The sequence below is a fragment of the Manis pentadactyla genome, chromosome 5 (genome assembly GCF_030020395.1).
Source record: "Manis pentadactyla isolate mManPen7 chromosome 5, mManPen7.hap1, whole genome shotgun sequence".
Lineage (NCBI taxonomy): Eukaryota > Metazoa > Chordata > Mammalia > Pholidota > Manidae > Manis > Manis pentadactyla.
In genome coordinates this window covers 175,171,700-175,197,780 of record NC_080023.1, presented here as the reverse complement: position 1 = coordinate 175,197,780, position 26,081 = coordinate 175,171,700, and the positions used below count along the sequence as shown (strand labels likewise).

The 26,081-nt window shown below is 39.0% G+C and overlaps 2 protein-coding genes across 3 annotated transcripts in view; one reads left to right on the top strand and one right to left on the bottom strand.

Annotated features, from left to right (window-relative positions):
- The window catches only part of SYCP2 (synaptonemal complex protein 2), a 100,062-nt gene extending 74,273 nt beyond the window's left edge, over positions 1-25,789 (top strand). Inside the window, exon 39 of the mRNA XM_036901837.2 lies at positions 25,629-25,789. Coding sequence (XP_036757732.2) covers positions 25,629-25,634 — 6 coding nt within the window. The 3' untranslated portion in view covers positions 25,635-25,789. The remainder of the gene's footprint in view (positions 1-25,628) is intronic.
- PHACTR3 (phosphatase and actin regulator 3) overlaps positions 25,665-26,081 on the bottom strand; it is a 205,860-nt gene continuing 205,443 nt past the window's right edge. For both annotated transcript variants that reach the window (XM_036901853.2, XM_036901852.2), the window contains exon 13: positions 25,665-25,799. In XM_036901853.2, coding sequence (XP_036757748.2) covers positions 25,784-25,799 — 16 coding nt within the window. In that variant the 3' untranslated portion in view covers positions 25,665-25,783. The remainder of the gene's footprint in view (positions 25,800-26,081) is intronic.

The following is a 26,081-nucleotide window of genomic DNA, read 5'->3' as shown; positions in this document are numbered from 1 at the left end:
TTTTTCTCTCTGGCTGCCTTTAATACTTTGTCCTTGTCTTTGATCTTTGCCATTTTAATTATTATGTGTCTTGGTGTTGCCCTCCTTGGATCCCTTGTCATGGGAGTTCTGTGTACCTCTGTGGTCTGAGAGGCCATTTCTTCCCCTAGTTTGGGGAATTTTTCGGCAATTATTTCTTCAAAGACATTTTCTATCCCTTTTTCTCTCTCTACTTCTTCTGGTATACCTATAATTCGTATATTGTTCCTTTTTGATTGGTCACTCAGCTCTCTTAAAATTCTTTCATTCCTGGGGATCCTTTTATCTCTCTCTGCATCAGCTTCTCTGCGTTCCTGTTCTCTGTTTTCTAGTCCATTAATGGTCTCTTGCATCTCGTCCATTCTGTTTTGAAGTCCTTCCAGAGCTTGTTTTATTTCTGAATTCTCCTTCCTTAGTTCTTGCATATTTCTCTGCGAGTCCATCAGCATGGTTATGACTTTTGTTTTGAATTCTTTTTCAGGAAGACTGGCTAAGTCTATCTCCCCAGATTCCTTCTCATGGGAAGATGTAGCAGATGCCGAAGCTGTCTGGGTTAGTCTTGTCTGGATCATATTTTTTTGCCTTTTCATGTTGACAGGTGCTATTGACTGTCAGCTGGGAGGGCCAAAATTTTCACTTGCTACTGGCCTTTCTTTACTGGGACAACTGCGACCCCTAGTGGCTTGTGCTGGGTAATTGCGTGTAGAGTGGGTCTTTGTGTCTTGCCTGGCCGGAAGGGAGAAATTTCCCTTTCTGTGGGCGGAGGGAGTTTGTCTCAGGCTGCTTCTCTGCTTTCGCAGCGCCCGGTGGGGTAATGGATGGGGGGGCTGCTTGACTGTTTGCCTCCGTGAGGGGTCTCAGAGCTGTTGCCCAGGGGGTTAGTGCTCCCGGTTTTCCCTGTAATTTCCAGCTGCTGTACTGTGACCTGGGTTGTTTCCGTCAAGCTGTTAAGTCCCTGTCCCTTTAAGACTTTCACAGAGCCCCCGCTTTTCTTTGTCACAGGGGCCTCAGCTTCGGCACCCGCTCAGAGGTCTTACTCCCTGTTCCCCCAGTATCCAGGGCCCCCTGGGCACGCACTGTGTCTGCGCTCTGGCCCGGATGGCTGGGGCTGGGTGTTCGGCAGTCCTGGGCTCCGTCTCCCTCCCGCTCTGCCTATTGTTCTCCCTCCGGGAGCTGGGGGGAGGGGCGCTCGGGTCCCGCCAGGCCGGGGCTTGTATCTCACCCCCTTCGCGAGGCGCTGGGTTCTCGCTGGTGTAGCTGCAGTCTGGCCACTGTCCTGCATCTTCTGGTCTCTCTTTTAGGGCTAATTGTGTTTGTTGTATTTTCAAAAGTATATATGTTTTTGGGAGGAGATTCCCACTGTCCTACTCACGCCGCCATGTTGGCTCTGCCTGGTGATTCTTTATTTCTCTCCCTTCTTATTCCTCCTCCTCCATTCTTTATATGTTGGGTGTTTTATTCTGTGCTCTTTTGTGTTTCCTTTGACTGCTTTTGTGAGTAGTTGATTTTATTTTTTGCCTTTAGTTAGTATTTGGTTGGTCTTCTTTCTTTGCTGTGATTTTATTTTCTCTGGTGGCATCTGTTTAGCCTTAGGAGTGCTCCCATCTAGAGCAGTCCCTCTAAAATGCCCGGTAGAGGTGGTTTGTGGGAGGCAAATTCCCTCAACTTTTGCTTGTCTGGGAATCATTTAATCCCTCCTTCATATTTAAATGATAATCGTGCTGGATACAGTAGTCTTGGTTCAAGGCCCTTCTCTTTCATTGCATTAAATATATCATGCCATTCTCTTCTGGCCTGTAAGGTTTCTGTTGAGAAGTCTGATGATAGCCTGATGGGTTTTCCTTTGTAGGTGACCTTTTTCCTCTCTCTAGCTGCCTTTAAAACTCTGTCCTTGTTCTTGATCTTTGCCATTTTAATTATTATGTGTCTTGCATGTTGTCCTCCTTGGAGCCTTTCTGTTGGGGGTTCTGTGTATTTCCGTGGTCTGTTCGATTATTTTCTCCCCCAGTTTGGGGAAGTTCTCAGCAATTATTTCTTCAAAGACAGTTTCTATCCCTTTTTCTCTCTCTTCTTCTTCTGGTACCCCTATAATGTGGATATTGTTCCTTTTGGATTGGTCACACAGTTCTCTTAATATTGTTTCATTCCTGGAGATCCTTTTATCTCTCTCTGTGTCAGCTTCTATGCATTACTGTTCTCTGGTTTCTATTCCATCAATGGTCTCTTGCATCTTATCCATTCTGCTTATAAATCCTTCCAGAGATTGTTTCATTTCTGTAATCTCCTTCTGGACTTCATCCCTTAGCTCTTGCATATTTCTCTGCAGCTCCATCAGCATGGTTATGACCTTTATTTTGAATTCTTTTTCAGGGAGATTGGTTAGGTCTATCTCCTCAGATTCCTTCTCAGGGGAGGATGTCTGGGTTAGTATGGTCTGTATCAAATTCTTCTGCCTTTTCATGGCAATAGAGGTAGTTGTGGGGAGCTGGTGCATGTGTCGGCTGGGAGAACATCCCTTCTTGCTGGTTTGTGGCCTTCCTCTCCTGGGAGAATGGCAACCCCTAGCAGCTTGTGCTGGGCAGCTGTGCACAGATGGGGTGTCTGATTCTTGCCCGGCCACTGAGGAGTTAAGCTCCGCGGTTGCTGTGGGCGTGGCCTGCCTCAGGCTGCTGCTCCAATATGGCAGGCCATGTTGAAGGGGAAACGGGCGGGAGGCTGTTTATTCACCATGAGGGGCCTCTGAGCTGTGCTGCCGCACAGGGGGTTATTGCACCCAGAGTTCCCCAGATTCCCAGCTGCTGGGCTAAGTGTCCTGGGACATTTCCATCCAGCTTTGGGGTCCCTGTCTCTTTAAGTCTTTCAAAAAGCACTCACTTTTCTTTGTCCCAGGGGCGCCGGCTGTGGAGACACACTTGCAGGTTTTACTGTCCCATTTCCCTAGTATCCAGTACCCCACGCACTGTGTGTCTGCGCTCCAGTGCAGATGGCTAGGGCTGGGTGTTTAGCAGTCCTGGGCTCCCTCTCCCTCCCCACTCCGACTCCTCTCCTCCTGCCGGGAGCTGGGGTGTGGGGTGCTCGGGTCCTGCCAGGTCACGGCTTGTATCTTACCCCGTTCATGAGGTGCTGGGTTCTCACAGGTGTGGATGTAGCCTGGATATAGTCCTATATCTTCTGGTCTCTCTTTTAGGGATAGTTGTATTTGTTGTATTTTCAAAAATATATATGGTTTTGGGAGATTTCCACTGCTCTGCTCATGTCGCCATCTTGGCTCCGCCCCCCATAATTGTATATTTTTAAATGAAACAGATGCTATGTCACCTGGATAAATTTTATAATTTTAATCATTTTTATATTTTATGAACACTGGATCAAACTTCTCCAGTCAGACCCCTGAAGCATAATACCAAGCAACCTGCTTAATAGTAACAGACTATTTTAATACTCCCAGTATTTAAATTCAGTGGTAAAAGTGGCTCTTAGCTTATTCAGTTATTAGCATTCACTAAGATTTATTGATAGGTGAGGCCAGAATTCTGTTTCAAGAGAGCGTGACAGCTTTGCTGTAGTGTTGATTACTAAGGAGGTCCGGTCAACTCCATGGTGCTGTTTGTCTCATCTTCAGCCAGACTTACAAGAATCCTAAGTCATATGACATACTCATTGCCGTACTGCACTGCACATGTTATCCATCCCAAGGTCCAAACCGTTCGTTCTCTTAGGACCTTCATCCCAACCTTTCCAATTTGCTTTTGTAGGATCCCATACTGTTTATTCCACCACTGTTTTGCTAGGCCTGTTACCCTTCTTACCCATTCTAGAGTCCATAGTCTGAAATAATACATTTGCCCTCTGTTCTCTTATTGACTTTGCTAATTCACATGCATCATTCCACAGCTTTAACATCATTGGAGAAAAATCATATAACCAGGCTTTAAATTTATGGCCGTGTATTTCAACTGGCTACTCAGTAATCCCTACTCTACCCTCTTAATTACTTTACCATATTTTGTAGAGTATTACTGCATATCAATACCTCTTTCCTTAATTCTTTCCTTATCTCTTTTCCCTAAAATCCAACATGTTGCCTGTGGCAGTGGCAGCATTTTCTGGTTTCTCACATGTTCCAATGGCAAATTTGCCTCTTCAAGGACAATCAATCCCCTTTCAGTGCTCCAAATCCTATTGTCTTTAGCTTCTCCCTCTGGGTGTGTAGAGCCCAGTTATTATGCACACACACAAAACAAAGCAGCCCTTGACATCAGGTTCCCCTCTAACTGCTGCTCTATGTAATTCTCTACTTACCTTTACACAGAACATAGCAAAATAATTTTCTGTACTGTCTCACCTTACACACTTGCTATTTGCTCCTTACCTTCCCTCAGTCCAGCTTCTACACCTACAATTTACTTCTTTTATCAAAATCACCAGTGATTTATTTTACCAGATCTAATCTCTGTCTTCTGTTTCTCACTACCATTTCACACTTTACACTCTGAGCTGGCATGTATTTTCTATGCTTTCACCTCTTACTGTGGGGCTTATTGCTAGTCTGTCACTTTTCCTCAGTCTGTATTTTCTACTTAGGTAATTTCATCTGGTTCCATGTAATAACCATCTTTGTTTTGATCACTTCCAAATGTATAATAAAGTTTTGATCCTTGGACATCAAATGTCAACTTTATTGACAGTTCTAATAAGCATCTCCATTCTTAATATCCCTCAGCATTCTTCTCTCCATCAATGAAAAAAGAAACCTCGTCAGTCCATGTCAGTAAATGTCACTTTTATATACCAGTTACTGAAGCCAAAACCTAGAAGTAACTCATGATTCTTTTCCTTTGTCCAGTTGATAAAAAGTCCTGAAGATTTTAACAAAAAATATGCTCCACACATGTGTACTTTCCATCCCTTCCATAGCGTCATCATTTCTCACATAGGCAGTTGTGCAGCAGTCTCCTAAGTGGCTTTCCAACACTGATGCTTGTCTTCACACAGCCTTTTACTCACTTAGTAGCAAATATATTCTTGCTATATCATAAATCATACCATGCCTCTCCCTTACTTAAAACTCTGTAATGACAATACACTCCTAAGTAACGAGTAGGTCAGAGAAGAAATCACAGGGAAAATAGAAAATACTTCAAGACAAATGATGAAACTTATGTCAGTCAGGGAAAGCAGTGCTCAGAGGGAAATTTACCTACATTTAAATGAAGATCTCAAATAACCTAACTTTATACTTCAAAGAATTAGAGAAAGAAGAGCAGATACTCCAAATTGTCAGAAGTGAAGAAATAACAAAGATTAGAGTGGAGATTAGAAAACAACAGAAAAAAAATATACAAAACCAAAGTTGATTTTTGAAAAGATCAAGAAAATTGAGGACATAATTACTGACCTTGCAGAAATAGAATGGATTATAAGAGAATTCTATGAACAATTGTATGCCAACAAATTAGATAACTCACATGAAATGGACAGATTCCTAGAAACACAAACTACCAGAACTGATGAGAAGAAACAGAAAATCTGAGACTTGTAACAAGAGATTGAATGAGTAATCAGTTCTACCACACATTTAAAGAATTAACAGTCCTTCTCAAATGCTTCCAGAAAATAGAAAAGGAAGGGATATTCCTAACTCATTCTATGAGGGAAGCATTACCTTGCCAGATTGAAGCCAGCTAAAGACATCACGAGAAAATTACAGACCAGTATACTTATGAATATACAAGTAAACATCCTCAACAAAATACTAACACTGAATCCAGCAACATATTAAAAAGAATAAATTTAATGAAAGAGATGCAAGATTTGTATGTGGAAACTATAAAACCATTGTTGAAAAAATTAAAGACCTAAGTGGGAGGACATCCCATAGTCATCCACTGCAAAACTTAATAATGTTAAAATGGCAGTACTCCCTGAGACAATTTATAGATTTAATGCATCTATTGAAAAGGCTGATCTGAAAAATCATATTGAAATAGAAGGGACCCTACGTTTAACACAATCTTATAAAAAATAATAAAGTTGGAAGACTCACACTTCCCAAATTCATATTAACTACAAAGCTACATTAATCAAAATAGTGTGGTGCCTAGATAAGGATAGACATAGACCACTAGGCTAGAATTAAGAATGCAGAAATAAACCTATTCATCTATGGTCAATAACATTTAATCAAGGGTGCCAAGACATTTGGTGGGGGATAGTTTCTTCAACAAATGGTTTTGGGACAACTGGATAACATGCAAAACGATATGGTTGGTCCCTTACCTTACACCAGATATAAAAAATTAAATGGGTCAAAAACCTAAAAGAGCTAAAATCATAAAACTTTTAGGAAAAAAACAAGAGTAAATCTTCATGATTTTGGATTTGTCAATGGAATCATAGATAAGACACCAAAAACACTAGTGACAGGAAAATGGTAAATTGGATTATATCAAAATTTTTAAACACTTGTGTAAAGAATACTATAATAAAAGTGAAAAAGCAGGGATTAAAGATGGCGGCGTGAGAGGAGAGACAGAGGCTTCCTCCTAAAACTGGATACAATTAGAAAATTTAATTAGCACAACTAATCCTGAGAGAGCAACAGGAAAGAGGACGGCATCAGACTGCACACACCTGGAGAAAAGAGCAGACCTCAGTGAACGGGGTAACGTACCAGAGCTGTGGCTCCGCGGGACCCGAGCCCTTCCCCCACCCCAGCTCACTGGCAGGAGGAAGAGAAACTGAGCAGGGAGGGAGTGGAAGGCCTGGGACTGCTGAATACCTAGCGCCGGAGATCTGCGCTGGGAGCACAAACCTACATTTCACGGTGCTTTCATGAGACTCACATGACTACTGGGTTGGAAAGTTAATACAGGCAGAGTTCCTGGGAGACTGGGATTCCGGCTGCTTATGGAAAGCAGGGATCCATATCCGGCTGCTCTGGGACAAAAACTTATACCTGTGTGCTCGGCCCACTGTCTCAGGCAGTGGAGACAGGCACAGGAGCCAGGAGGCGGGGAACAGCTCTTTCCTACCCCCAGTACCGCTCCCCTGTGAGCCCCGACATTGCTTCAGGGGCTCAGCAGCTCCAGAATAGAGCTTCTGGACACTAGGGGGCGCCATATACAAACAGGAAACGCCAAAGGAACCTTGTCCAGAGTAAAGTTGTTAATACAACTCCCGAGAAAGATTTAAATGATATGGACCTCGTGACTCTTCCTGAAAGGGAGTTCAAAATAAAAATCATCAACATCCTAATGGAGGTACAGAAAGACATCCAAGAACTCAGGAATGAATTCAGGTCAGAGATCCAATCGTTAAAGAACACAATGGAGGGTATTAAAAGCAGGTTGGATACAGTGGAGGAGACAATAAATGAAATAGAAACTAGAAAAGAGGAATGCAAAGAAGCTGAGGCACAGAGAGAAAAAAGGATCTCTAAAAATGAAAGAATATTGAGAGAACTGTGCGACCAAACCAAGCAGAACAATATTCGCATTATGGGGATACCAGAAGAAGAAGAGAGAGAGAAGGGGATAGAAAGTGTCTTTGAGGAGGTAGTTGCTGAAAACTTCCCCAATTTGGGAAGGAGATAGTCTCTCAGGCCGTGGAGATCCACAGATCCCCCAACACAGGGGACCCAAGGAAGACAACACCAAGACACATAGTAATTAAAATGGGAAGGATCAAGGATAAGGACAGACTGTTAAAAGCAGCCAGAGGCATAAATAAGATCACATACAAAGGAAAGCACATCAGGCTAACATCAGACTTCTCAGCAGAAACCTTACAGGCCAGAAGGGAGTGGCATGATGTATTGAATGCCATGAGGCAGAAGGGCCTGGAACCAAGATTACTTTATCCGGCAAGATTATCATTTAAATTTGAAGGAGGGATTAAAGAATTTCCAGATAAGCAAAAGCTGAGAGAGTTTACCTTCCACAAACCATCTCTGCAGTCTATTTTGGAGGGACTGCTATAGATGGAAGTGTTCCTAGGTTTGGATAGCTGTCACCAGAGGTAGTAAAACCATGGTAGGGAGAGTGGAGCAGCTGACAGCGAGGCAAATGCAAAATTAAATTAACTATTCCCAAAGCCAATCAAGGGATAGAGAAAAAGTATAGAATCTGATACTTAATATATAAAGAATGAAGGAGGAAGAAAAAGGAGGAGAAATAGAAAAGAACCTTTAGATTGTGTTTGTAAAAGCATACTAAGTGAGTTAAGTTAGACTCTTAGATAGTAAGGAAAGTAACCTGGAACCTTTGGTAACCACGAAACTAAAGCCTGAAATGGCAATAAGTACATACCTATCGATAATCACCCTAAATGTAAATGGACTGAATGCACCGATCAAAAGACATAGAGTCACTGAGTGGATAAAAAAACAAGACCCATCTATATGCTGCTTACAAGAGACTCACCTCAAACCCAAAGACATGCACAGACTAAAAGTCAAAGGATGGAAAAATATATTTCATGCAAACAATAGGGAGAAAAAAGCAGCAGTTGCAGTACTAGTATCAGACAAAATAGACTTCAAAACAAAGAAAGTAACAGGAGATAAAGAAGGGCATTACATAATGATAAAGGGCTCAGTCCAACAAGAGGATATAACCATTATAAATATATATGCACCCAACACAAGAGCACCAGCATATGTGAAACAAATACTACCAGAACTAAAGGAGGAAATAGACTGCAATGCATTCATTTTAGGAGACTTCAACACACCGTTCACTCAAAAGGACAGATCCACCAGACAGAAAATAAGTAAGGACACAGAGGCACTGAACAACACACTAGAACAGATGGACTTAATAGACATCTATAGAACTCTACACCCAAAAGCAACAAGATACACATTCTTCTCAAGTGCACATGGAACATTCTCCAGAAAAGACCACATACTAGGCCACAAAAAGAGCCTCAGTAAATTCAAAAAGATTGAAATCCTACCAACCAACTTTTCAGAACACAAAGGTATAAAACTAGAAATAAACTGTACCAAGAAAGCAAAAAGGCTCACAAACACATGGAGGCTTAACAATATGCTTCTAAATAGTCAATGGATCAACGATCAAATTAAAATGGAGATCCAGCAATATATGGAAGTAAATGACAACAACAACACAAAGCCCCAAATTCTGTGGGACACAGCAAAAACAGTCTTAAGAGGAAAGTATATAGCAATCCAGGCATATTTAAAGAAGGAAGAACAAACCCAAATGAATAGTCTAACATCACAACTATCAAAATTGGAAAAAGAAGAACAAATGAGGCCTAAAGTCAGCAGAAGGAGGGACATAATAAAGATCAGAGAAGAAATAAACAAAATTGAGAAGAATAAAACAATAGAAAAAAATCAATGAAACCAAGAGCTGGTTCTTTGAGAAAATAAACAAAATAGATAAGCCTGTAGCCAGACTTATTAAGAGAAAAAGAGAATCAACACACATCAACAGAATCAGAAATGAGAAAGGAAACATCATGACGGACCCAACAGAAACACAAAGAATTATTAGAGACTACTATGAAAACCTAAGAAGCTGGAAAACCTAGAAGAAATGGACAACTTCCTAGAAAAATACAACCTTCCAAGACTGACCAAGGAAGAACCACAAAATTAAACAAATGAATTACCAGCAAAGAAATTGAAGCGGTAATCAAAAAACTACCCAAGAAAAAAACCCCTGGGCCAGATGGATTTACCTTGGAATTTTATCAGACATACAGAGAAGATATAATATCCATTCTCCTTAAAGTTTTCCAAAAAATAGAAGAGGAGGGAATACTCCCAAACTCATTCTATGAAGCCAACATCACCGTAATACCAAAACCAGGCAAAGACCCCACCAAAAAAGAAAATTACAGACCAATATCTCTGATGAATGTAGATGCAAAAATACTCAATAAAATATTAGCAAACCGAATTCAAAAATATATCAAAAGGATCATACACCACGACCAAGTGGGATTCATCCCAGGGATGCAAGGATGTTACAACATTTCAAAATCCAACAACATCATCCATCACATCAACAAAAAGAAAGATGATCATCTCCATAGACACTGAAAGAGCATTTGACAAAATTCAACATCCATTCATGATAAAAACTCTCAGTAAAATGGGTATAGAGGGCAAGTACCTCAACATAATAAAGGCCATATACGATAAACCCACAGCCAACATCATACTGAACCACGAGAAGCTGAAAGCTTTTCCTCTGAGATTGGGAACAAGACAGGGATGCCCACTCTCCCCACTGTTATTTAACATAGTACTGGAGGTCCTAGCCACAGCAATTAGACAAAACAAAGAAATACAAGGAATCCAGATTGGTAAAGAAGAAGTTAAACTGTCACTATTTGCAGATGACATGATATTGTACATAAAAACCCTAAAGACTTCACTCCAAAACTACTAGAACTGATAACGGAATACAGCAAAGTTGCAGGATACAAAATTAACACACAGAAATCTGTGGCTTTCCTATACACTAACAATGAGCCAATAGAAAGAGAAATCAGGAAAACAATTCCATTCACAATTGCATCAAAAAGAATAAAATACCTAGGAATAAACCTAACCAAGGAAGTGAAAGACCTATACACTGAAAACTATAAGACACTCTTAAGAGAAGTTAAAGAGGACACTAGCAAATGGAAACTCATCCCATGCTCTTGGCTAGGAAGAATTAATATCGTCAAAATGGCCATCCTGCCCAAAGGAATATACAGATTTGATGCAATCCCTATCAAACTACCAACAACATTCTTCAACGAACTGGAACAAATAGTTCAAAAATTCATATGGAAACACCAAAGACCCCAAATAGTCAAAGCAATCCTGAGAAAGAAGAATAAAGTGGTGGGGATCTCACTCCCCAACTTCAAGCTCTACTACAAAGCCATAGTAATCAAGACAATTTGGTACTGGCACAAGAATAGAGCCACAGACCAGTGGAACAGATTAGAGACTCCAGACATTAACCCAAACATATATGGTCAATTAATATTCAATAAAGGAGCCATGGACATACAATGGGGAAATAACAGTCTCTTCAACAGATGGTGCTGGCAGAACTGGACAGCTACATGTAAGAGAATGAAACTGGATCACTGTCTAACCCCATACATGAAAGTAAATTCAAAATGGATCAAAGACCTGAATGTAAGTCATGAAACCATAAAACTCTTAGAAAAAAACATAGGCAAAAATCTCTTGGATGTGAACATTAGCGACTTCTTCATGAATGTATCTCCCCAGGCAAGGGAAACAAAAGCAAAAATGAACAAGTGGGACTATATCAAGCTAAAAAGCTTCTGTACAGCAAAGGACACCATCAATAGAACAAAAAGGTACCCTACAGTATGGGAGAATATTTCCGTAAATGACAGATCTGATAAAGGCTTGACATCGAAAATATATAAAGAGCTCACACTCCTCAACAAACAAAAAGCAAATAATCCAATTAAAAAATGGGCAGAGGAGCTGAACAGACAGTTCTCCAAAGAAGAAATTCAGATGGCCAACAGACACATGAAAAGATGCTCCACACCACTAGTCATCAGAGAAATGCAAATTAAAACCACAATGAGATATCACCTCACACCAGTAAGGATCACCACCATCCAAAAGACAAACAACAATAAATGTTGGCGAGGTTGTGGAGAAAGGGGAATCCTCCTACACTGCTGGTGGGAATGTAAATTAGTTCAACCATTGTGGAAAGCAATATGGAGGTTCCTCAGAAAGCTCAAAATAGACATACCATTTGACCCAGGAATTTCACTTCTAGGAATTTACCCTAAGGATGCAGCAGCCCAGTTTTCAAAAGACAGATGCACCCCTATGTTTATCGCAGCACTATTTACAATAGCCAAGAAATGGAAGCAACCTAAGTGTCCATCAGTAGATGAATGGATAAAGAAGATGTGGTACATATACACAATGGAATATTATTCAGCCATAAGAAGAAAAGAAATCCTACCATTTGCAACAACATGGATGGAGCTAGAGAGTATTATGCTCAGTGAAATAAGCCAGGTGGAGAAACACAAGTATCAAGTGATTTCATTCACATGTGGAGTATAAGAACAAGGAAAAACTGAAGGAACAAAACAGCAGCAGAATCACAGAACCCAAGAATGGACTAACAGTTACCAAAGGGAAAGGGACTGGGGAGGACAGGTGGGAAGGGAGGGATAACGGCAGGAAAAAAGAAAGGGGGCATTACGATTAACATGTATAGTGTGGTGGGGGCACGGGGAGGGCTGAGCAACACAGAGAAGACAAGTAGTGATTTTACAGCATCATACTATGTTGATGGACAGTGACTGTGAACGGGTATGTGGGGGGGACTTGGTGAAGGGGGGAGCCTAGTAAACATAATGTCCTTCATGTAATTGTAGATTAATGATACAAAAATAAAACTAATAAAAAAAAAAGAAGAAAACAAATCCTACCATTTGCAACAACATGGGTGGAGCTAGAGAGTATTATGCTCAGTGAAATAAGCCAAGCAGAGAAAAACAAATACCAAATGATTTCACTCATCTGTGGAGTATAAGAGCAAAAGAAAAACTGAAGGAACAAAACAGCAGCAGAATCACAGAACCCAAGAATGGACTAACAGTTGCCAAAGGGAAAGAGACTGGGGAGAATGGGAGGGTAGGGAGGGATAAGGGTGGGGAAGAAGAAAGGGGGTATTATGATTAGCATGTATAATGTGGGGGGTGGGGGAAAGGGGAGGGCTTTGCAACACAGAGAAGACAAGTAGTGATTCTACAACATCTTACTATGCTGATGGACAGTGACTGACTGTAATGGGGTTTGTGGGGGGTACTTGGGGTAGGGGAGAGCCTAGTAAACATAATGTTCTTAAAAAATAAAAATAATTTTTTAAAAAAAGTGAAAAAGCAAACTACATAATGGGAGAGAAAATTTACAAATCATATCTGATTAGGGTCTAGTATCCAGAATACATAAAGAATTCTTACAACTCAACAAAATGATAATCCAATTCAAAAGACTTGCATAAACATTTCTCCAGAGAAAATAAACAAAAAGCCAATAAACACATGAAAATAAACTGAAAATCATTAGTCACTAGGAAAATGCAAATCAGAGCCATAATACATGCCATTCATACCCACTTGGATGGCTAGAATCAACAGAAAATAAGTGTCAGCAAGGATGTGCAAGAACTGTAACCTTTAAGCATTTCTGGGGGAATGTAAAATAATGCAGCCGCTGGGGAATACAGTTTGGTGGCTCCTCAAGAAGTTAAAATAACCACATGACTATGCAATTCCACTATTACGTATATTCTCCAAAGAATTGAAAACATAGATATTCAACAGATGCTTGTACAAGAATGTTTACAGAGCACTATTCACCATAGCCAAAAGGCGGAAACCACCCAAATGGTCAGTGTCTAAATATGCAGTATGTCTATACAACAGAATACTATTCAGCCATAAAAGGAAAGAAGTGTTGATTCATGTTACATGGATGAACCTCAAAAACATGTGAAATGAAAGAAGATAGACACAAAAAGTCACATACTGTATGATTTGATTTACATGTAATGTCCAGTGTATGTAAATCCAGAGACAGGGAGCTCTTTAGTAGTGGCCGCCAGGGGCTTTGGGAAAGGGAAAATGAGGGACTGCTTACAGTGTATGCGGTCTCCTTTGGTAGTGATGAAAATGTTCTGGAACTAGACGTAATGGTTATACAACTTTGGGAATGTACTAAATTGTATTTCTTTCACATAGTTAATTTTATGGTATCTGCATATCACCTGAATTAAAAAACAAACCGCAAAACCTCTCCAGTGGTTTCCTTCACACTGAAAACCCAACCTGCGTATCATGGCCTAAGAGACTACTACATGAACTGGTCTCTGCCTCTTTCTTCCCTGTTTCCTAAACCTGTCCTCTTGTTCAGTGGAAGTTCAAGCATTTTACCTTGAACAATCTTACTTATATCTAGAGTCTTTGCTCTTGTGATTCTATTTCCCTGGGAACTCTTGCTGTCCATCATGTCTCCATTTAAATAGTGATAATTTTTTAATAAAGTATCATTGATATACACTCTTATGAAGGTTTCACATGAAAAACATTGTGGTTACTACATTCACCCTTATTATCAAGTCCCCCCGCCCCCATACTCCATTGAGTCCATCAGTGTAGTAAGATGCCACACAGTCCCTACTTGTCTTCTCTGTGCTACACTTGTCTCCCCTGTGACCCCACCTACACCATGTGTACTAATTGTAATATCCCTCAATCCCATCCTCCCTCCCTCCCCACCCACACTCCCCCACACCTCCCCTTTGGTAACCCTAGTTCCTTCTTGGAGTCTGTGAGTCTGCTGCTGTTTTGTTCCTTCAGTTTTTCTTTTGTTCTTATACTCCACAGATGAATAAAATCATTTGGTATTTGTCTTTCTCCGCTTGGCTTATTTCACTAAGCATAATACCCTCTAGCTCCATCCATGTTGTTGCAAATGGTAGGATTTCTTTTCTTCTTATGGCTGAATAATATTCCATTGTGTATATGTACCACATCTTCTTTATCCATTCATTTACTGATGGACACTTAAGTTGCTTCCATATTTTGGCTATTGTAAATAGCGGTGCGATAAACATAGGGGTGCATATGTCTTTTTGAAACTGGGCTCCTGCATTCTTAGGGTAAATTCCTAGGAGTGGAATTCCTGGGTCAAATGGTATTTCTAGTTTTAGTTTTTTGAGGAACCTCCATATTGCTTTCCACAATGGTTGAACTAATTTACATTCTCACCGACAGTGTAGGAGGGTTCCCCTTTATCTGCATCCTTGCCAGCATTTGTTGTTCCTAGTCTTTTTGATGTTGGCCATCCTAAATGGTGTGAGGTGATAATCTCATTGTGGTTTTAATTTGCATTTCCCTGGTAATCAGTGATGTGGAGCATCTTTCCATGTGCCTGTTGGCCATCTGAATTTCTTCTTTGGAGAACTGTCTGTTCATATCCTTTGCCCATTTTTTAATAGGGTTATTTGCTTTTTGGGTGTTAAGGCATGTGCGTTATTTATATATTTTGGATGTTAACCCTTTGTCAGATATGTCATTTACAAATATATTCTCCCATACTGTAGGATGTCTTTTTGTTCTACTGATGGTGTTCTTTGCTGTACAGAAGCTTTTTAGCTTGATGTAATCCCATATGTTCATTTTTGCTTTCATTTTCCTTGCCCTAGGAGATGTGTTCAGGAAAAAGTTGCTCATGTTTATACTCATGAGATTTTTGCTTATGTTTTCTTTTTCTTCTAAGAGTTTTATGGTTTCATGACTTACATTCAGGTCTTTGATCCATTTCGAGTTTACTTTTGTGTATGGAGTTACAGTAATTCAGTTTCATTCTCTTATATGTAGCTGTCCATTTTTACCAACACCAGTTGTTGAAGAAGCTGTCATTTCCCCATTGTATATCTATGGCTCCTTTATCATATATTAATTGACCATATATGCTTGGATTTATATCTGGGCTCTTTGTTTCTGTTCCACTGATTTATGGATCTGTTCTTGTGCCAGTACCAAATTGTCTTGATTACTGTGGCTTTGTAGTAGAGCTTGAAGTCGGGGAGTGTAATCCCCCCAGCTTTATTCTTCCTTCTCAGGATTGCTTTGACTCTTCGGGGTCTTTTGTGGTTCCATATGAATTTTAGAACTGTTTATTCTAGTTCATTGAAGAATGCTGTTGGCATTTGATAGGGATTACATCTGTTGATTGCTTTTGACAAAATGGCCATTTTGACAATATTAATTATTCCTATCAATGAGCACAGGATGTATTTCCATTTATTGGTGTCTTCTTTAATTTCTCTCATGAGTGTCTTGTAGTTTTCAGAGTATATGTCTTTCACTTCCTTGGTTAGGTTTATTCCTAGGTATTTTATTATTTTTGATGCAATTATGAATGGAATTGTTTTCTTGATTTCTGTTAGTTCATCGATAGTGTATAGGAATGCAACAGATTTGTGTGTATTAATTTTGTGTCTGCAACTTTGCTGAATTCAGCTATTCTAGTAGTTTTGGGGTGGATTCTTTAGGGTTTTTTATGTACAATATCATGTCATCTGTAAACAGTGACAGTTTAGCTTCTTCCTTACCAATCTGGGTGCCTTTTATTTCTTTCTGTTGTCTGATTGCCATGGCAAGGACCTCCAGAACTATGTTGAATAAAAGTGGGGAGAGTGGGCATCCTTGTCTTGTTCCCAATCTTAAAGGAAAAGCTTTCAGCTTTTCACTGTTCAGTATGATGTTGGCTGTGGGCTTGTCATATATGGCCTTTATTATGTTGAGGTACTTGCCCTCTATACCCATTTTGTTGAGAGATTTTATCAGGAGTGGATGTTGAATCTTGTTAAATGTTTTTTTTCAGCATCTGTGGAGATGATCATGTGGTTTTTGTCTTTCTTTTTGTTGATGTGGTGTTTGATGTTGATGGATTTTCAAATACTGTACCATCTTTGCATCCCTGGAATAAATTCCACTTGCTCAAGATGGATGATGTTTTTGATGTATCTTTGGATTTGATTTGCTAATATTTTGTTGAGTATTTTTGCATCTATGTTCATCAGGGATATTGGTCTGTAATTTTATTTTTTTGTGGTGTCTTTGTCTGGTTTTGGTATTAGAGTGATGCTGGCCTCATAAAATGAGTTTGGAAGTATTCCTTTCTCTTCTACTTTTTGGAAAACTCTAAGGAGGATGGGTATTAGGTCTTCACTAAATGTATGATAAAATTCACTGGTGAAGCCATCTGGTCCAAGACTTTTGTTCTTAGGTAGTTTTTTAATTACCACTTCAATTTCATTGCTGCTAATTTGTTCAGATTTTCTGTTTCTTCCTGGGTCAGTCTTGGAAGGTTGTATTTTTCTAGAAAGTTGTCCATTTCTTCTAGGTTATCCAGTTTGTTAGCATATAATTTTTCATATTATTCTCTAATAAAGAAGATAAAAAATCTTCTACTGACTTTGGGCCTCCTTTGTTCTTCTTTTTCTAGTTTCATTAATTGTGAGTTCAGACTGTTCATACGGGATTGTTCTTCTTTCCTGAGGTAGGCCTGTATTGAAATATACTTTCCCCTTAGCATGGCCTTTGCTGCATCCCACAGATTTTTGCGGTGTTGAGTTATTGTTGTCATTTGTCTCCATATATTGCTTGATCTCTGTTTTTAGTTGGTCATTGATTATTTAGGAGCATGTTGTTAAGTCTCCACATGTTTGTGGGCTTTTTTTTTCTTTGCATAATTTATTTCTTGTTTCATACCTTTGTGGTCTGAGAAGCTGGTTGGTACAATTTCAATCTTTTTAAATTTACTGAGGCTCTTTTTGTGGCCTAGTATATGATGTATTCTTGAAAATGTTCCATGGGCACTTGAGAAGAATATATATCTTGCTGCTTTTGAGTGGAGTGTTCTGTAGATGTCTGTTAGGTCCATCTGTTCTAATATGTTGTTTGCTGCCTCTGTCTCCTTATTTTCTGTCTGATTGATCTGTCCTTTGGAGTGATTGGTGTGTCGAAGTATCCTAAAATGAATGCATTGCTTTCTATTTTCCCCTTTAATTCTGTTCATATTTGTTTCACATATGTAGGTGCTCCTGTGTTGGGTGCATAGATATTTATAATGGGTATACCCTCTTGTTGGAGTGACCCCTTTATCATTATGTAATGTCCTTCTTTGTCTCCTGTTACTTTATTTGCTTTGAAGTCTGTCTGATACAAGTACTGCAACTCCTGCTTTTTTCTCCCTATTATTTTGCATGAAATATCTTTTTACATCCCTTCACTTTTAGTCTGTGTATATCTTTGGGTTTGAAGTGAGTCTCTTGTAGCAGCATATAGATGGGTCTTGTTTTTTTATCTATTCAGTGACTATTATGTCTTTTGATTCATGCATTCAGACTATTTAAATTTAGGGTGATTATCAATAGGTATATACTTACTGCCATTGCAGGCTTCAGATTTGTGGTTACCAAAGGTTCAAGGGTAACTTCCTTAGTATCTAGCATTCTAATTTAACTCACTCAGTATAGTATTACAAACACACTCTAAAGGTTTTTTTTTCTTCCTCCTCCATTCTTTATATATTAGATATCATATTCTGTACTCTTTGTCTATATTTTGACTGACTTTGGGGGTTGTTGATTTGATTTTGCTTAGTAATTAATTGGTCTACTTTCTTTACTATGGTTTTATGCCTACTGGTGATATTATTTACCCTTAGGAACACTTCCATCTATAGAAGTCCCTTTAAAATACACTATAGAGATCGTTTGTGGGAGGTAAATTCTCTCAGCTTTTGTTTATCTGGAAATTGTTTAATCCCTCCTTCAAATTTAAGTGATAATATTTCCGGGTAGAGTATTCTTAGTTCGAGGCCCTTCTGCTTCATTGCATTAAATATTTCATGCCATTCCCTTCTGGCCTGTATGGTTTCTGCTGAGAAGTCTGTTGATAGCCTAATGGGTTTTCCTTTGTATGTGATCTTTTTTCTCTCTCTGGCTACTTTTAATATTCTGTCCTTGTTCTTGATTTTTGCCATTTTAATTATTATATGTCTTGGTGTTATCTTCATTGGGTCCTTGTGTTGGGAGATTTGTGTACCTCCATGGCCTGAGAGACTATCTGCTCCCCTAAGTTTGGGAAGTTTTCAGCAATTACTCCTCAAAGACAATTTCTATCCCTTTTTCTCTCTTCTTCTTCTGGTGCTCCTATAATGCGAATATTGTTCCGTTTGGATTGGTCACACAGTTCTCTCCATATTCTTTCATTCCTAGAGATCCTTTTTTCTCTCTGCCTCAGTTTCTTTGTATTCCTGTTCTCTAATTTCAAGTTCATTTACTGTCTTCTCTACTTCATCTAATCTGTTTTTAAATCCCTCCATTGTATGTTTCATTTCAGATACTGTATTCTTGAACGTTTGTATCTCATTCCTGAATTCTTCCCTGAGTTCTTGAATATTTTCCTGTACCTCCATGAGCATGTTTATGATTTTAATTTTGAAATCTCTTTCAGGAAGATTGATGGGTTTAGTTTCATTGGCCCTCTTTTTGGTGTTTGTGGTATTTCGGTTTGAACCAGGTTCCTTTGATGTTTCATATTTGTAAGTCCCACCCACTAGTGCTCAGAACCTCTACTCTCTGGATCTGCTCAGCCCCTGGAGCAACGGTGGGGCAGGGAAGCAGCACTGGTGCCTGTCGGGAGGAAAGAGGTCTTTCCTGCTTCCCGGCTGCAGTGCCTGTCTCCACCGCCAGGGCCAGTGGGATGAGCACACAGGGAGCAGCCTCTATGCTTTGCACTTGTAACTGCCATAGCGGAGCTGCCCTCTGGCTGGCCTGGTGCAATGGCGGGGGCAGCCGGTTTGCAAGCCGGTGCCAGCTGGGAGGAAGGCACAGCAGGCTCCGTATTATGGTGGGGGGCCTCGGAGCTGTGTAGCCAGCAAGGGGGATGGGGTGTCTGAAACTCCTAAAAGCTCCCAGCCTGCTGGGCAGAGTGCACCCAGACAATTTTGTCCACCTGTCCTTTCTCCTGAACAGCAAGCTCCGTTCAATCCTTGCCCCTTTAGCAGCCCTCTCACTGTTAGGAAGTCTCTCAGACTGCCTGCCTTTCCTTTGTCTCATAGCAGCCAGATGTGGGTCCCTGTTTTCCACAAACAGCTGGAATCTCATTCTCGCCAAGTATTCCGCCTGTCTTAGCTTTCTAACCCACCAATCTCCAGAGCACCATGTAATATAGGTTCCTGCTCCCAGAGCAGATCTCCAGAGTTGGGTGTTCAGCAGTCCTAGGCCTCCACCCCCTCCCCGCCTCATTTCTCTTCCTCCTTCCAGTGAGCTGAAGTGGGGGAAGGCCTTGGTTCCCTGTGGATCATGGCTTTGGTACGTTAGCATTTTCCTTGAGGTCTGCTAGTTTCCCCAGGTGTAGACAGTCTGCCGCAGCCTTCTTTCCTGTTGCTCTTTCAGGATTTGATGTTATTTGTTATATTTTCATATTATATGTGGTTTGGGAGGAGGTTTCTGTCTCACCTCTCGTGCTGCCATCTTTAATCCCCCAACTCCTTTAATAGTAGTTCTAATAATCTCTATTAATGTGAATACCACTATCAGTAGCACTTTTTGGTGTCAGAGATTTATTTCTACCTTCCCTCCATGTGCTGCTGTAAATTTCAGGGGAATAGGAACCTTGTCTGTCTTGTTCCTCAGTATTTCTAGAACCTAAAAGAATGCCTGGAACAGCAGCTACAACAGTGTGAATGAATGAGTGAACAGACATAGCATTTCTAGGTAGAAATTTACTAAATTTAAAGAGGGCCAATGTGTCTCCTAAAACTCATCCTCAGATCCTACATATGTAGTATCATTTCCATTAAAACCAGTAATAAAGTATTAGTCAACCAGCCATTTCATATCTATTCTGTCACATGCACTGTGCTCAACTCAAGATACAGAAATGAGTAAGATGATCCCTTTCCTTGTACTTAAAAATGATACACATAAGTATGTTTTTAAAGTAGTCATGCAGAATCATATGGATTTCCATTTTATTGGCCCCTTGGAAGAATCAGGTAAGTCAAATGTACACAGAGTGCACTACTAAAGATGTTACAGTTGCAATGGTTATATTTATAACAGGTTTTTAGAAATACACTAGGCCAAAAAATGTCCATGGAAATACCCTAAAATAACAGCTAGAGGAAAATATTTTAATTTCTGAAATACAAATATGTTAGATTTGTATTAATTTCTGAAATACAAGAGAGTTAGATCTCCATATTGTACTATCATGAATATAATTTCGGTTTATGCTTTGATAGCAATAATTTTAAATAAAAGGAAGTTGGAGAAGTGGGTTGTCACAATAATGAAATACTTGTCTTTAAGCAATAGGGCTTTTATTATTTACCTAATCAGATGTGCATTTTATGCAAGTCAAATTACTGTTTATAACAAGTATTGAAATTTATAACAAGACTTGATAAAAAATTTAAGCTTATTTTGTAATGAAATATAGCTGTTTTGTGTAATTCACTTTTAACATTTCTGTTATAAAATGCATAGTTATTTAAACTTAAAAAAAAATTAGAGTTGGCAGTCTTAAATGGTCTAGTAAATATTTTAGGCTTTTTGGGCCGAAAGGTAAGTTTGAGGATATCCTACAGGTACTTCAATAAGTATGTCAAATGTAACCACTTAAAACTGTAAGAACTATTCTTAGGTTGCAGACTATAAAAAAATTAAGGTGGACCAGATTTGATCTGTGGGCTATAGTTTGTAAGACCCCTAATTTAGAAGGAAATTTTTAAAAGATTTCTCTGTTCTTTATTATATGAAGTTTATTCCTCAATTTCTCTTACTCTTCAACAGAAATTGCAATTTCAATCAATTCTGCATTAGCAGAGGATAATGATTATGTTATCTAATGCAGCCAAAATTTAATTTTACTATCGCAAACATACTAAAGATAAATGATTGTCATAGCTAATGGCATATTTCTTACCTGGGCCACAACTTAACAACAGGTTGGTGTAGGTTTACCACACTTCCTCAACCAAATCGAGCTGTAAAGTGGTGTTATCAGTTCCAGAAGAACCCATGGAAAAGGACAGGGGAGAGAAAAATTTTTTGCAGCATTAGTACAGCCAAACAGAAAAATACTGAACTCTACAGACATTACTAAAGAGACCTATTATGCCACCAAATCCTAATACCACAGATGCCCAGCAGACCCTTTATATAGTAGTAGGCCATGTGGTTTTCATCAGACATTTAATTCCACATTAAATTGGCAACCTATGAATTCTGCCAACTCTGACCTCAGGGCCTCACAGTTGCTGGAGGTAGTTCTTCAGCCATTCTGTCACCATCTGTTAACAGTTAACCCAGTCAGACAACCCCTCTACATGAATTCATGCTTATTTCTAAGCTCCTCAACAGATCAAACTAGAAGTTGAAGTGAGTAGACATGGAAGGAATCATAAGTAAAATAACATACCCAGAAAGAATAGTAGTAAACAAATCTAACTTGGAATGTAAAAATCGGAGCAAGATGTTAGGTGGTTCCTGAGACTGCTTTGTACCATGTCGGAGTCCTCACCATAACCAGGAAGTTGTCTGGGTTGAAAATGGCATGGACTGGGTGCTGGATACCACTCACTGGGGGCACACACCTGGGTTGTAACGTTTGCAGTGCATGTATCTTTGAAAAGAGAACACACTGCATTTAGAAAGTAATGACACATATATAATATATAATAGTGTGTTTTCAACTTTAAAAATTAGCATATATACCATATCCCTACCATTGCTTGTCAAGAAAATGCAGTTTTTAGCATGTTCTGTTCACATTCTTTAAGGAGATTTATAGTTGAGATTAAAGACTTCAGTCATATTACTCTAAGCATAAAATGCCATTCAGTTTTCATAGAACTATGGAACTGATAGCTTTTCCATTTTCCATTGTTCATTCTAACAAACTCTAAATGTGAATGAGAGAGATAGTCTGAATAGTGTCATTATCAATAAGTTTATATAAAAGTAAACAAATACAATCTGTAGTAATTCATTGTTTAAAAGTATTTTCATATGTTAAGTTTGACTTTTAGTATTTTCAGTTGCTTATGAGCATCTTCTGAGATGTTTCATACGAAAAACTGGAAAAAAATCTTGGGTAAAGAGCTGGGTAAATGGGTATTGGAAGCAGGTAAGACTAATAATTTTAACAGTATAATTATAATTTTTCATTTTTGGACTTGGATTTGCTATTGAAGAACTGTGGATACATAGTTAAAACTTTTACTTTCACCTCCAATATATACTAGAAAAAAATTAGACTTGTAATTACCATATATTTCCACAAGGTGTACCTCTTAATGTTAGGTGTGTTTTTTAATCTATTTCAGTTGTCCAAATATTAGTCATGTAATTTCAAAGTTCCTTTAAATTTTTTTAAATGTACTTTGTACAAAGACATACAATGTATTATTTCCCCTAAAAAGATTGGCTTAAAACTTGATGCTTCTAGAAGTGATTTAATTTCCTCTCACAAAATTACCAAGTCTTTAAAATCTTTTAAACTCCTTAAAAACAATTTCTTTTAATGACTTAATACTCATTGTTACTTTAATAGTCATATTTTACTTTGTGAAAATGAGACCAAAGTCAAGGCATAAAAACCTCAATGACTACTACTTATTAGTAATGAAGAATTATAATTTAGAACTATATCTGATTGTTATTGAATAAGGCAGAAATTACTTTTTCTAAGTCTTCAGGCTCTTAAGTATATAAACTTTCTCTTCACATTTATATGCACATATACTACCAGTGCCATTTAATTTATGAATTGATGTTTAGTTTTGTTTTCCAACTAACTAGGATGAGTGAGATTTGAGACGCCATATCATATACTTGCTTAGTGCAAGATTACATGTACTTAGTAGGTGCACAGTAAATATACTTGATTCATAGTGTTAGTTTATCTTTTAACCTCTGTGATAATACCTGATAACATGAAACATGGGAATACAATTTGGAGTGCTAGTTTATGATTAATAAATATACAATGTAGAATGTAGATGATGTTGCTAAAATTTTTTATTGCAGTGAACATATCTTCTGGTTTTATGGTAGCTTAGGACCCTTGAGTCTAGACCAGAGTAAACTCCTTTAGGTATCCTGTACTTAGTTTTTAATTTTATTTATCCATTAGTTATGGGACTTTACTCAGTCAGAACACCTGAACATTTGTCCCATCTACCATGTTATCTTTTAACCATAGGTGCAGTTTTGAATCTGAGCAGTACTGATCCTTTTTGCTTGGGGACCCAGGATGACTTTTGGAACAGAAGCACCTTTTTCCATTCTTCATTCTCATAGTATATATATGGATATTTCTATGTGAAGAAAATCAAAATCTTAGTTTTATATAATCTGGGTTCTGAGTAATATTTTAAACTGATTAAAGTTTTTTAGAGGTTGGCCACAAATAATGGTTAAGAATAAAACATATATAGATACATATTAAATACATTATATATACATACACACTGCTTATAAAATTGAGCTGGCTTCTAGTCAGAAGAGATTTAGGTATTCTCTCATAGAGATATTGAGGCTCAGAGAAGTCAAGCAATTCATAGAAGGTTACACAGCAGGATAAGAGGTAGAGCTAAAATTTTTCTACCATAACAGTGATTTCTTATAAAAGACTTTAATTCAACTAATGGGAGGTTTGCTGGCATCTAGGATCACAAGTCCTTAGGACGAAGAGGTACCACAAGGGCTGTACAGTTTCCATGGGCCCTTGACCCACTGCCGTCAAAGTAGAACAGGAAAGGTCATGGAAAGCACCGAGGTAGTATGTGTGGTAAGAAGCCACAGGGGACATGCACTTGCTCCAGGTGCCACCTGGCAACCATACCAGCAGCTTAGAATGTGACCCGTGCTGTGCCAGCACTCAGCTACATTATCTCCTTTAGAAATTACAGCAGTATTATGGGAGGGAGGGAGGGAGGGAGGGGGAGAGCAGAGCTTTCTATAAAGGAAATGCCTTCCTGGATAGCACAGAACTGGGTTTGTGCACAGCCTCTGCAAGCACCTCAAGCCACGCTCCAGCCGCTCTGCTTTCTGCCCCACCACCTTCACGGGTGGAGGGACGGCTTGTCTTTGTAGGACACTCACTCAAAGGCCAAGTAAAAATACCTGTTAAGTTAAAAGTAAATGTTCCCTAGTTCCCTCCTTTGTGCCAAGATCACTTTTTATCTTTGTGCTGGGGTAGATACCCTCTTTATAATCTCTATACCATCTAAACCTTTGTTTCCTACAGTTTAATACAGTTTGCAATGTGAACTTAAAAGAGGGCATAATTTTCATCGTGGAATTTTTCAACATGTTACTACTTATTTCTAGGTTCATTACTCAATGATATATAAACTTGAATTAACCTGGAAAATATTATTTGATTTTCCAAGGTACAAACCATGTACACTAACAGAATTTACAAAACAAAACACAAAAAGTTGGAATTCTCTTTTATGTGTTTGAATCCTGATGGTTCAAAAGTAACAAAAAGTTTGTTTTGTTTCACAGATCCCTGTTCTAACAAATTTCTCATCCCAACCCAAAGAAATGTAAAAGCCCAAGTTAATTTCCTGCATTAAGTAGTCATTTAATTAAAGAACAAAATTAACAGGAATCAAAATGTTGCAGCTGTATTTTTTGTTAGACATTATATAAAAAGGAAAAAAAGTATCATACAGTAAATCAGTTTGTATAACATGAACATAAAGAGTTCTCAAATTAATTGTGATCAGAATAAAAATGTCTTTTCAACATAGTACTGAATGACACTGTACCACAGGTCCCTCAAGTTGGAGGCCCTGAACCGGTGAACCGCGCATGCACGTCACCCGTCCACTGCACTGCACAACCGCAAAACAAGGTTGAAAAGCAAACAAGTTTTCTTCTGGTAGAGTTACTTTGGGTCTTAACTGACCCTAACAGTCCACACTTCTCAGACACCAACAAGTGAACTGTGTCCTCTGGTTTATCCTCTTACAGGTATAAGCGCGGCCAAGATTTCACCTGTGTGCGTGATCCTGCTCCTCTCACAAACACAGCAGGTAATCAGGAGCTGAACTTCAGGAAAAGGTCCCTGGTGAATGTTCAGTGTTGGTATCAAAAATTAAACACAAATTCTTCTCAGAAGAAAATCTCTATGGCCTGTGGAATCTGGAAATTACAAAAGACAATTTCAGGTTATACATTTCTAAATTCAAATAGCCAAAACTTTCCATGAATAGATCTGTTGCTGTTAAAGGTGTCTCAGAAGTCCAACATGCAATGCACCTGCTCTGGTTAAAGCAGCATGGGGTGCCAGTGGTTCCCAACTCAGGCCCCTCTTGTACCCAGCAGGATTAGACGCAAAGTCCGTAAGACCGCCTAAAGCTTGGTTTGAAAGCTGCCGGTGAGCCTGTGCGGCACACTGACAGGCCAGGGCTGTGTTACACCAGT